The sequence below is a fragment of the Lissotriton helveticus genome, chromosome 6 (assembly GCF_964261635.1).
Source record: "Lissotriton helveticus chromosome 6, aLisHel1.1, whole genome shotgun sequence".
In the NCBI taxonomy this organism is placed as follows: domain Eukaryota; kingdom Metazoa; phylum Chordata; class Amphibia; order Caudata; family Salamandridae; genus Lissotriton; species Lissotriton helveticus.
This window is the reverse complement of record NC_136067.1, coordinates 442391089-442404811: the sequence shown is the minus strand read 5'-3', so window position 1 is coordinate 442404811 and position 13723 is coordinate 442391089. Positions and strand designations below refer to the sequence as shown.

Below are 13723 nucleotides of genomic sequence, written 5' to 3'. Positions count from 1 at the left end.
CGAACTCGTGAGATTGAATGCTGCGTAATGGTATATGCGGCATGATTGTGTCTAGTCTAGAAGTGCCACTTTTAGAAGTTGGCATATTTGTGTAATTTGTGCCTGGCGTGTGATTGGCTGGTGAGCCTGGAACAGAGTGCCTGGGACTGCTTGTGGATTGACTGTCTGGTTTGAGGGTGACAGGGGCTGCAGAGCCCCCAGGAGGTTGTCTGAGTCAGCCCGTGGATGAAAGGCTGCATCTGCTGCCAGGGAAGTGGGAGGAGATAGCACCTGGGAGTGAATGAGGCTGTGCCTGCCGGCCACAATGCTGGCTCCACCTCCCTGCTGGACGTCTGTCACCTCTGTCCCTGATACTGAGAGGAAGAAGGAAGCCAGGAAAGCCCCAGTGCTCCAGCAACACCCAGAACTGGTTTAAACCGGGCTCAGGGCCCACTTGCACAAAGACTTCAAAGACTTTTTGGGGTATAAGAGAAGGACCCCTGACAACAGAAAATTAGATTCTACAATCAAGAGGAACCTCTGCTGGAAGAAGGACTGCTGGGGAACTGAAGGCCTTTCTGTGTGCTCTAAGGGCTGACCTGTTCTGCTGAGCAACTGAAGCTGAGGAGAAGAGGGACTTTGCTGTGTGCTGTGACCCTGCTTACTTGATCTCCAGAGACTTTGCTGTGTGCTGTGTCTCCTAATTGAATCTCCAAGGGCCTGGGAAGAGCTGGCCTCCTGTTTGGTAACTCAGGGACAGAAAGGTTACCAAAGACTACAAAGCCCTGCTGTGTGCTGCAGAGATCGTGAGCTGTTTGCCTAGACCATTGATCATCTGCCCGTGTGGAGCGCTGGCTGCCCTCTGTTTGGCCTGAGAGCGCCGCGCTGAGTATTGCCTGCCCACCAGCTGCCGTGCCGTGGTATCGACGTGCTCATCGGCACGTGGGAAGTGGTGGCAGTGAGCTCGAAGGCATCCCCAGGATGAAGGAATCCTTGTTGAGGATTCGCGATACTCAGATCGCCCTGCTGTCCTGGGGCGCGTTAAATTCATCTGCCCGCAATTCACCGCCGCGGCCCGGGGGCCTGAAATTGATCGAGTGGTTCCCGGAGCAGCGGAGAAAGACACGAAGAGGCAGGGACCTGATTGGCCGAGCCACGAGAAGAGCCGCGCTCTGATTGGCCTGTGCAGTAGCCCTGCCCAGAGAACTGCGCTCCGATTGGCCGAGTCGCCCCGCAAGTGCCCCGCGTCACAGGGGCCTGGTCCAGGAGCCGCACTGTGAGTGGGTGACTCCTGGAAGCTGTGCGTCGTCATCGGGAGGCTCGTCTGTGGAGCCGCGACAGGATTGGCTAGCGGGACCGGGACCTCTAGGAAGATACCAAGAGCCGTGTTCAAAGTGCCGAAGCCGGGGGAGGTGCGTCTGCATTGCTAGGGCGCAGTGGGGTGAAGGGCTGACCCCCAAAGTAAATTACTCGCTGGCATTATTGTAGCAAAGCAGATTAAGAGCATTTTTGAGCTTCCTGATAATACAAGCACAGACTAGCCCCGAGAGGCTCGTGGGGGCATATCTGTTCAAGAGCCTGTGTGGCTCCTGCCTTTGGGCGCAGTACTGTTCAAGGGCTAGTGAGAGCCCATGCCCTAGTTTGCTTGTTATCCCAGCTGCCCAACAATTAGTGGGCAGCTGCCACGTTTAGGCCCCTGAAATTGCGACACAGGGCGTCCTAGCCCCAACAAGGCTAGTTGGCCTAGGGACTGCCCCAGGTAGTGGCTTATGTAGGTTTTGCGCAATTGTGTGGTTTTTCCTTGCACCTCTGAATGTTTTAGGCATCATGTGTTTTTGCGCTATTGAGTTGTGTTTTCTTTCCTGGCACCTCTGAATGTTTTTAATGCATCATGTGTCTTCCTTGATTTTACACCTCTGAATGTGTTGGTTGATGCATCATGTGTTTTCTTTCCTTACACCTCTGAATGTTTTATGCATCATGTGTTTACCTTTTTCCCTACACCGCTGAATGTGTTTTTGATGCATCATGTGTAATGTGTTCTTGCTTCTACCCCTAAATGTATTTTATTCTTAGGTGGTTGTGTTTTGCCTAGTATAGTTTATACTAGAGAGGTTATGTGTCCATGCGTGATCTAGACCTATGGTTATTAGTATTGCGTAATGCGTACCTACCTTTACCAGTAGTTACTGGTTGTGATTTATAACTGTTATTTTGTGCTACAGTGATTTTATATCCTATATTCTATTTCTAAAAGTGTTGATTGTGACAGTAGCCCATGTGGCCCCGTCTTGTAAATAATCCCTTATGAGTATTGCCCGTGCCAGTTGGCACAATGTACATGTGTGATTTCTATCTGATGTGATTTTGACAATACAGAAGTTATTTTTATATAACCTTGTGTGGAGTTCCTTTTGTGGTTTGCCTAGTATGTTGTTGCTGTTGTGTGCTGGCGCAAATGTTTTACACATTGCCTCCGAGTTTAACCTTACTGCTCGTGCCAAGCTACCAAGGGGGTGAGCAGGGGTTATCTTGGCGTGTCACTCCCTTGCCCTTACTAGAATGGTGGTTTCTGCCTGGCTTTGGCGTCAGCCTTAGCCTACCAGAAATAGCCAGTTCTAACAGGCGTCACCTAAATACATAATTTAGGGGCATTTAAGTGGAGTTACAGGTAGCCAATGGGCTACCTACCTTTAGGGTGTGGACACCCTCTATATGACCACTTACTGTGGAAAGTGGGCATTACCCTGACCCTAGAATGCTATATCTATTCAAAACAAGTTGGAGGAATTTGAAAATTCAGGGGTCCACATCAGCTCGCCCGCCCAAGGGGTGGTGTTGGGTGAAAGTGGGCACAACTCCTAATCTTACTAATTTTCCCGCCTGTCTTGCCGCCAAAACAGTGGGGTCAGGACAGGATGGTGAGCATCTCCGCCATCTGGAGAGGCCTGGGATGCATAACAAAGGCAGCAGGGCTTTGAAGCTTCCCGCCCTGGAATGAACATTCTGCGAGGAGGAGGTGTGAACACCTCTGCCTTGAGCAGGCTTTGTTTCTGGCCTCCGAGAGCCAAGCTCCCCCCTCAGTAGGTCAGAAACCTGTCTATGGTGGCTGGCTGATCGAGACTGGTCAGTCAACACACTAGTAGTCGGTAGGTTTTCCGGGGACACCTCTATGGTACTTTGTGGGTGCATTTATTATTAAATACAGCACTGGCATCAGTGTGGGTTTATTAAGACGAGGTGTTTGGTACTAAACACCTTAGGGCACAGTGAAGCCATCATGTAGGTGGGGAACTCGTTATAACGTGTGTCCAGCCCAGCCCAGCCCACGTTCTTGTCATCGCTTCCCTGTGTGCGCGTAATATCTAAGGGGGAGCCTAGATATCACAGGAAGATATCCACTCCCGCTGATATGTCCACACATGGGTACAGTGCACCCTACCTTAGGGCTGCAAGGCCTGTCGTAGGGGTGACTTACCTATACCACATGCAGTGCTTGGTGGGCATGGCACAAAGGGATGTGTGCCATATTGACTGTTTTTCTCTACACCAAGACACAAAGGCAGTTTGCATGAGCTTGGTGAGGGGTCCCTTAGGGCGGCACAGTTAGTGCTGCTGTCCTTAGGGACCGTCTTTAGTTCCAAGGCCATAGGCACTGTCTATGGACTTACAGAGATGCGAAAGGGGTGTTAATTGTGGAACAATGGTATAGTTTAGGGAAAGAAAACTGGTAACTGGGGACCTGGTTAGCAGGAATCCAGTACACTTTCAGTCAAGCTGCATCAGATATCAGGTCAAAAGAAGGGGAATGCTACAATAGAGTCCAGTTTCCTAGACTAAGACATTGCTTTACTGGCTAATGCCAACACCAAAACAAATTAGAAACTTTAGTGATGCGTGTCTGCGGTCTGCGTCTGTAACTTTTGTGTGACCTGCACCACACCCTTTTGAAACATTAGTTTGTATGTTGTGTATCACCTGAAACAAAGCTCTGCAGTCAAAAGCAAGAGCATGTGGGTTGCTTTAACCCAGGGGTCTTCAAACTGTGGGGCGCGACCCCCATGGGGGCCGTGGAGAGATGCAAAGGGGGTTGAGCATTCCCAGTCACACTTCTACCCAGGCCCAAGGGCTTCAGCCCCCCTCTTCCCATGTTCTGTGTCTCAGCCCGGGCTGCTGCAGTGCAACACGAGCTGCTAGGGCCTCAGCTGGGCAGCGTCTGGAGTTTTATCTCCAGCATGCCCATCTGAGTTTTTGACAGGTCTTTAAAGACCATTTGCATATTTACATGCCTTTGTAAACTGGTTAAAGAGGCTTAGATTTTTTTTCCTGGATTCCAGTACCCCTAGGGTCCCCACTCTGCCTATTCCTTACATTTGTATTTTACATTTACTGCTGTAGACTGAGAATTCATTTCATGACAAGGAATATAAAGTAGGGTGCCAAAAGAAAAATGCATGCTGTGTGTTGTTTAAAGTGCCTGCAAAGACCTCCTCTTGACAAAAAATAGACTTATAAATAAAAAAGTATGAATGTATTCCTTATGTTACTTTTCTGTCTTTGTTCTCTCTAATTATCAGTCATCAATCATTAAAGCAGCCCTAGAACACAATTAAAAGTGCTTTCTATTTATATTTGCTGTTCGAAGTATGCACAGATAAGTGCTGAAAATAAAGCTTTAGGGGACTGCTTATTTTTGTACCGATTGGGCCACAAAAATAATCTGCCGGCAACCCTAACCATAGGACTGTAAGTTTGTTGCAGGAACAGCACATTATTTATTTCCTTCATCTTCAATCCCTGATTAATGCCATAATAACTATAGTTTAACTTAGATCTGAAACCCTACGCCACCGTCAATAACATGCTGGGTTACTTCAAGTGTCTGGGAAGGCACCTTGCATTCAGATGACTTTCTCCTCATTCTTGCCCTCCACTTTCACGCTCACCCTGCACTCACAACAATCACAATGCAGTCACTGATCACCATGCACTCACACCATTCACCCGCTCACCATGCACTCACATTGATCACTCTGCACTCACAATGCACTTGCGCTGTTCACCCTGCAGTCACACGAGCACACTACTCATCATGCACTCATGTGACACTTCACTCACCTGTCCCCCTCACTGCTCAATATGCAAATCACTCAAACAAGCCCATCAGTAATCATACATTCATTAGTCCCATTTTGAACTTCATCCGCTCCCAAATTCATACGCCACCTCACTCAACCTGCAGTCACTCCTCTTACCCTACTCTCACACTGTTGCACAGCTCACCGTGCACTCACAAGAGCACTCGTCACCCACACAATGCAGAGGGCTAATGTGCCTGCTACAAAGAATATGTACCATGCAGATCACAGAAATGAGTGTGAGTAAACTATGAGCAGCGCTATAAAAAATGAAATGTCTGTCAGAAAGGTGTTAAAGAGAGGAGAGTTGCATTGTTGGTGAGTAGTAGTGAAGGAATTCATGGAGAAGTAGGAAACGGGGGTGGGGCACCATAAAAGACTGTTGCACCATGTGCAACCAGTTTTAGGGCCAGCCCTGGCTGGGAGTGTTAGCCTCCCCCCTCCGAAGTTCTAGTCTAGTGACTCCCCTGCTCCTGCCTATTGTTATTATTTACATTTGTAGTGTGCTACTGTTACCACAAGATTTCCTGGGGCTAATAACCATTGGCTGCCTGAAGGCAAATGAGAAACACAGAGAAGGAGAACCAGCCAAATGGGGTAACCTACAGAGCATAGAGAAAAGTTTTTATATCTTTCTAAAGGATAATAGATTCTTGGTGGAGTGAAGCAAAGGAGGGTGCTTGTACCATAACTGCACAGCCTGCACCGAAACAGCGAGACCGAAATCTCATGCCTTCTTGAATTATGGGTACAAAAAAAAAGCATACCCTGCCAACTTACGGCGAACAAAGTGGTACAAAAGGGGGTGGTGATGGACGGAGCATCTGAAACAATCAAACACTCACACCCAGTCAACAGACTTGGCAGTTCGGGCTGGACTGTTCCCATGAGGCACAGGGTCAGACTGATTTGGTTGTGGCCATGTCTGAACTGGGGTGGCAGAGTGGGCTAAAGAACGGTGATGGATTTAACCCAGATCTGTTGATCTGTTGACTGGGTGTGAGTGTTTGATTGGTTCTGGATCAGATGCTCCGTCCATCACCACCCCCTTTTGTACCACTTTGCTCGCCATAAGTTGACAGAGTATGCTCAGACGTGAGTCCCTTGCTCACTTTGCCACTGGATTCAAGCAAGCCGGCTGAAGACGGCTGAAATGCCAGAAACCGGTCCTCGGAAGCTTGTTTCCGGTCCAGGGAAGGCATGGCTTGGCAGTTTGGGCTGGACTGTTCCCATGAGGCACAGGGTCAGACTGATTTGCATATGGCCATGTCTGAACTGGGATGGGAGAGTGGGCTAAAGAACGGTGATGGAGTTAACCCACATCTGTTGACTGGGTGTGAGTGTTTGATTGGTTCAGATGTTCCGTCCATCACCACCCCCTTTTGTACCGTTCTTGAATTAGGGAACAATAAGCAGAGTGGCACAGGCAGAGAGGAGCATACGGGTCAGACCCGTATGCTTGGTGAGGAGAGATGAGAGAGATCAGCAAGGGAGGGAGAGAGTTCAATTGAAGAGGTCAAGGATGAGGAGAAATGTGAAGTGCCGAAGAGAAGTGTGGACACGCAAGAAGAGCGTGAGCCAAAGGTGAGGGCTTCTGTTAGAACAAAGGGGAGATATGAAAGATGAATGGGGGGACTGGAGAGGTGTAAGATACTAATAGACAAAAATTTGAATGGCGAGACGAGGTGAATGAGAAGTGCTGAGGGGCACGGGAGGTGACGGGCCAGAGAGGCCATGAGACTGTTAGAGATGAGGGCAGTGAAAAGACAGTATGACAAAAGGTGATTAAAGGTGACGTGAGAGGTTGAATGAGGAGAGTTCAGAAGTTGCAAAAAGGGGTGAAAGAAAATGGCCTGCAAAGTGAGAGAGGAATCCGGGGTTGGGAAAGGAGAGAGGGATGGAAGGGAGGGGGTGTGAGGAAAGCTGCATGGGTAAACTGCTTAACTCTGCACAAAACCACCAGGGTTTTAAGGGACCCCTGCTTCTCCTGGCCAGGTGAGCTACTAATGTGGCAGCACATATTCCTGTGGAGTGGAAGGCCCTTTACAAAGGTTGACTAGAAATCTTTCTGATGTTAGTTGCTGTATGTTGGCTATAAACGGGTACGGATGGGTTGAAATCTTTCCTCAGGGTTATTGTGTGTAAAAAATTTCAAAATAATGAAGCAATGCTATCTCAAAATACGTGTCATCATATAACATCATTTACATTTCTCCCCACAATTTAGTCAAGCCTGTTGCGTAATTTGGTCCTCACCTGCCTCATAATTCCAGTAGCCCTGCGTACAGTTTTAGACATTTTTGTCAGGAGGGGGTCCTTACGCCTCAAAACTTTGACAGGGAGTCTCGGCATCCAAAAGTTTGACGACCTCTGCTTTAACCTATATAATACTTCTGCTATGTGGTGTCATATCTTTGAAATTCATGTCATCATGTTGCATAGATTACTTGAAATTTCATTGGTGTAAAAGTCATATAGAATAACATTTCTTAGCTCCATTCAATTTGGGAATGAACCATCTCACCAAAAATCTAAGATGATTGTGCGGTAGAAGAGAAGTATGGCTTGTACACACCTCGAGTATTATAGCGGTTTAAAAGTAATTTCTGGACTGTTACATGCCAAGAAAGTGGGACATTTCTGTATTTTAACATTGTACTGGGAATACCTCCATTGTCATACTTGTGAACAAGTTACACTAGTGGGCGGGATCTATTGGGAGCGACGTTCCTAATCTTTTTTTATCTCACTAAAGCAGTTCCCCTACTTTTTTGTTAATTGGTTTTACCACTACCGAAAATAAAAGGGGGTAGGGGCCTCCAGTATTGTGAAGCAAACCCCGAAAGAGCAAACAAGACTTCTGGCCAGTGTGCCTGCTACCTATTAATCAGCAAATCTAAAGGATGCTTGGGAGCCAGTACATGGAGTCATTGAAGATGTGTGGTGACAACGATCTTTTCTTTTTGAGAAGCAATGCATGGGCGATTCTGGCTGAATTCTGAAATGCATCCTTCTAAAACAACTTTGCACTAGGTATAGTCTAACTCCTTATGACTAAAAATATATACTTGGAAAGCGCTTTTTTTTTGTATCTTAAACACTAGGTCTTTAGACATTGCTTGTACTATCTTATACTGAGTGTAATACAGTTTTAAAATAAGGACTTCCATACTTACAGTGCTTTCAGTCAAAGGCTGCGAGCTTGTAGCACTATAAATAAACTTGACTCTTCTCCCACTGCTCCAATGGGATTTAATTCTGTAACTGTTCAATTACATACATACACACACACACAAACACACACACACACACACACACACACACACACGTAGTAATTGCCTTAACCACTTGAGCTTTCATAACACAAGAGTGCATTTCCGCCAATTATTTCAATGTGCACTTATTTTCCATTTAAGGTGAGTGTCTTATTAGATCTAGCGTTAAGCCAAGATCTTTTGATTTTACTAAAATCACATGTATACTTATATGGTTTTTCGGCCAGTCCTCTTCAATCACTAGCCTGTTAATGTATCATTCACATGTTTCTTTTGCCCACTACAGTGTGCAGCAAGGGGCAATGGATGAGCCTCCTTCAGCCATTGGCTCACTTGGCTGTGAATGATAGCTTTCTCTATTTTCACAATGAGTACATCCACGCACAAAGTAGCTCCCTTCAGTGCAGGGCTTTAAGTGGAAAAAAAAAACTGGGGGTGCTCTAAAATGGGCGGGGAAAACCATGTAAAGGGGCGTGGCCAATCCAAGTAGGGGCGTGGTCTGAATCAAGATAACTAGCATTGCGTTAGGACTAGGGCAGGATCATGCAGACTAGTTCCCCTCTCTGCGTTTCAAATGTTGCTTGATTACACTGCAGCCTTGACGCTCAGTGTGAAAAGTCAGAGCAGGGTTGTGCTGGAGCAGGCTACCTGTGGTCATCTCTCTCCTAATCATTCCATGATGTGAAGGCTGGCAACACGACGACGTTACACCTGCGCTGCAGGAAGGGAAATCCTGAGAGAAAACGGCTCTCTTTAAAGCCGCGTTCCTTCTGCAACGCGGCTCACCTGGCATGCTCACTACCTCGGCTGCTCAGTAGTGAGCAAAATGAGCATGCGCTCATCGATGTGCATGCTCTCACTGAAAGAAAAAAAGAAAACGGACTACCTTTGGAGGACTGAAAATAGAGCCTGATAGAGACCCGTTTCGAGGCCCCCTGAAAATAAATGCCATTGCTCAGACCCGGACAGACCCAGCCCACTTAAAGCCCTGTACTAAACATAGAGCACAAACCGTGCTCTGCCAACCAAAGCTGAGAGTGAGCAGTTACATTAAGCACATTATATCAGCAATAACGTGTTGCACAAAGTACATGAAACAAATGCACTTTTAAAACTAACTGACTCTAGGGCCCAAACTAAGCCTAAAATACCAATGACATATGTCAAAGTAATGTAGCACACATTAGCTTTGTTTGAGTGCTAGGATGCGGGGGCCTTTTTTGTGTGTCCTTGGCAGGGAAAGTTTAATTTACTATCCAGTGCTTTAAACGGGCATGTGCTCTTATGTAAAGAGTGCTCACACTTTTGTAACTTAAAGGGGAGAGAAAGAGTACCTGCACTTCTCAGCAGTGCTGCAATATTTTGTATGCTAGAGTACCAGCACTTCGCAGCAAACATCCTTCTGTAGGTAGTAGGTACGTGAACTTTTCTATTTCCATGAAATCAAATGGAGTCCCCTAGCACAACAAAACTCCTGTCACCACCCCACTCCTGTCCCAACGGGCAGGTGCACATCTTTGCTGTTTCTCATTCGCTGTCAATCATTTTCAAAATGGGGGTGAGGCTGTTCAGCATTGGCTTACCTCATCTCTGCACGCGCTGTTAATGAAAGGATCACAGGTACAGTTGGAAGGCTGCAAAGTGACTAGATCCGAAATAATTGTGAAACTGTCCAAACCTAGGCAGAAATACACTTGGTGAAAGGAACCACCCAAATGTACTTTTCATTTTCATTGCAGCTGGTACCGAAGTGCGAAGCAGTTGCAGCAGGTGGGGGCAGAGGGAGGGGTGACTGTGGTTTTTCGGCTGGCAGTATGAATATTTACTACCTGCACGTTGTTTTTCGAGTGTCTGCCTAAATTATGCTCATCACTTTATATCAAATAATACGGCGAAGGAAGCACACTCGTATGTTTGAATAATATTTGAGGGTATGTTGTTGTGCCTTTCTGATCCGAGACAAAAAAACACAGTCATGAAATGAAAACGCTGTTCTATTTAGACACACTGCCTTTGGGGTAGTTTTGTGATCAGTTATGGAGGTTGGAATGCAAGTTTAAGAAACGCTTCTTCACATGTACAAAATTAATTCCAAGGGCTTTTAGATGATCCCGTGCCAGTTACCACCAGTTGCCGACTGCTCGTCTTCCTGCAAGATGGAGTTGTGACCCGGTGGCACTGCTGCTCCTGGCTTCGACTGCCGAGTAGTGGGGGTGAGGAGACTGGGGAGGGATTGTCGTGAGTTCGGGGACAGCGCGACAGCTACTGTAAAAGTGAAAGCGCGGTAAGGGGCGCTGTTAAAAAGTCAGAGCTTCTGAAGTGGTTTGTGAGCATGGGCACATCATGTGCATGTTCTCACTGCAGTCGAGGAAAAAGAAAAAGAAAACGGACTACCTTTGGAGGCCTGAAAACAGAGCCCGATAGAGACCCGGTTCCAAGCCCCCTGAAAATAACTGCCGTTGCTCAGACCCGGCCCACTTAAAGCCCTGCTTCAGTGGCAGGACTACTGTTGTAATGTGTGCTTTTTAAGACCAAAAATAGTATTGCTTTTTAGACATTATGTTACGTTGTCATAGGCTCAGAAGCATCACAACAATAAAGTTGTGTAAAAACGATAACAAAACCAGCATTGACAACAGATTGGCAGCTAAAGCCAGACTTACTGGTTTTGCCAATGCTTGTGTTTCATATTTATTTCCCTGAAAGTGAAAACAAACGAAATCGTTGCCGAATAATATGTTCTTTTAACCCTCTCTGAGCTCGCAGCCGCTGTACTCAGGGTTACAGTTCTCATACTTTATTTTGTATGCACTTCGACCGCTGAATGTAACACATAAGCACACTGAAAGTATAGAAACATTCACATAATAACATGTAAAACTGAACTGTAGGTTCGGAAATGTCCGGCTAGAGATTTCAGTGGCTTGCTATGCTAACCTCTACTAAATCAAAACACATGCACCTAAACACAAGTTACAAGCAGCATGTTGATTCAAAAGTTAAATATATACCAGTAAGTATGTCACTCAGATTCCCACGGTGGCTAGTGTACCATTGACTTGGGACAGCAACTAGTCAGACATCCGTATGACATTGGGTCTCAAAGCAAGTACATGTAAAAGTACTGCAAATGCCCCACCACCCTCGCGGAATTTCCACAGCTCAGTACACTCACCCCTTGCGAGAAAGCCGATGCAAGCCCACCGTCCACCATGGCTCATACCGGAGCCTGCAGGCGGAAGAGCCGCGTTCCTGCTTCCGGGTTGGAAGGCCTCTGACACAATGATAGCTCTTCTGCGCTGGCCAATCAGCGTCCACTTACATGATCCAATACAACTACGCTGCTGACACTAAACCTGAATCCTCGTTGGGAGCATTCACCAATAGAGCGTTTCCAAACAATCGACAGTCCAGATTAAAGCCCTGCCCACAGACGCAGCCGGTACTTTACCATGGCTACCCTTCCGAGATCGTTGATGCAGTAAACATAGATACCGACTCGCTTGCGTTAGCGACTAACTGAAATTGCATCAAACAGCAACACAAATAAAGAGCGAAATCTACTTCAGAGTGGCTTGCCAAGACGCCTATTTCAACAGTGCTAATATCGTACCCTGGAAGTTTTTAAAAATACATTTAATTGTGATTTGCAACAAAATATTGCGTAATAAACAATGTAGCTTCGTGATACACCGGGAGATTACAGGAGCGACGATTATTTAACCAGTCTATTTCTTAGTTACACCTGGCCTTTTAGGACGGAGTACCCCAGTAGTATACCACCAGATAAGGGGTTGCCTAACGGGTACGTGACGCGTTTGTACTGATAAAGAGTGTGGACACCATTACAGCCATGTATGTAGACCTATGGCTGTGGCATACAATTTAATTGCAAAGATGCGGAGGATAATTTATATTGGATAAAGTTAGATTCAAGAAATTAAAAAAATATATTTTAAATAAACTTGTCTCCCCTTCGAATTGTGAGTGATTGAATGCATTTTGCTCTTTTCCTACGTGTTGCTTTTCACCTTTCGGTCATACACCATGCCTTCAGTATTTGTTACAACTCACAGGTTTTGGCTGATATTTCAGTAGTTTCGACAACAGTGAACACTTCCCATAACCTTTTTTCAAGGCTATAAAATATATGGTGCTGAAAATGAATAAATCGATACATATTAAAATTTGAAATCTCCTTATCGGTTTTGTGAATAAAAAGTATGTTTATCATAATTAGGGCTCCTGGTTTTTTGGTATTTTTTTGTTGACATTTTCATCTGTATTTATCCATATTTATTTTTTGCTAATTTTATCTGTATTTATCCATATTTATTTGGGTTTTGTAGAGAAATGAAGCTGAAATTAGTATATTTCCACATGTATTTAACCAATAAATATACACTCATGCTTGAATGCCTGCCAGGTTTCAATGCAGTGAACATTGCAGAAGATAAATAAATGCACATATTTGAAAATATGCAAATTTCAGTATCAACCTTGTGCTTATCTAGTGCTGTTAAATCCTCTTTGTTAGGAGGAGCCGAGCCAGCGCCCAAGATGGACGCATGAAGACCGGCTCCGGGCGCCCTCCTTTCCCTGACTCGATATCCTGCGCATCATTCTGTCCCCCAACCCGATTCTCGGGTGGGGGAACTTCAGCGGAGCCTGTTGGGACCGTGCTGCACCGCTCTCCATTTCGCAGCCTGTAGCTGCCAGACGCCAGGGCCTCGAGATCCCGCGACCCCCGGCCATAGTGAGTCAACAGCGGCCGCCGCGACGGACCCGGGCCAGCTGGGTCGAGGCTGCGGGGGTCGCGGGCTGCTTTAACGCTTGTGCCTTGCTGGTGACTCCGGGCCCCCCCGACAACTGTGCTGGAGCGGCCTGATCCCGGATTCCGGGCCCGGGAGCCTTATTATTGACTCGCCCGCCCGCATCTTACAGCCGGTGCTGGATTCTGATGCCCGGCGGGGACTCAACCTGAAGGGTCTTGGCGGGGGCCCCGGACGACGGCCAATGCGGCGGCCCGCTCGGACCTCCTACGGGGGGGGCGGAGCACTCCTGTCCCCCTCAGGTGAGCTGTGGATTCACGGTGGGGAGCGAATTGGTGGTGGTCTCCCCCGGTGCTCCGGGTGGCCTGAGGGGATAACGCTGGGCCCAGGGGTCTGCGGAAAGGCCTGGTTGGGTGCGACCTCAAGCCTGATTGTCCTTTACTATTGGAGGTCTTCTTCCTTCTGGCTGCTGGCTGGTGGGGCCGTGTTGTGCCCCGTCTGGACCTGTAAGGATCCTTTCCCTGGTGGTTGGGGCTACTGATACGCCTGCTCTGGGTCC

General features: G+C 47.0%; 1 protein-coding gene across 2 annotated transcripts in view; it reads right to left on the bottom strand.

The window, feature by feature from the left end:
• The window catches only part of TMEM18 (transmembrane protein 18), a 67356-nt gene extending 55633 nt beyond the window's left edge, over positions 1-11723 (bottom strand). Inside the window, exon 1 of one of the 2 annotated variants that reach the window (XM_078647882.1) lies at positions 11568-11723. In XM_078647882.1, coding sequence (XP_078504008.1) covers positions 11568-11606 — 39 coding nt within the window. In that variant the 5' untranslated portion in view covers positions 11607-11723. The remainder of the gene's footprint in view (positions 1-11567) is intronic. The other variant, XM_078647881.1, reaches the window with a different exon arrangement.
• Positions 11724-13723: the final 2000 nt, after the last annotated feature.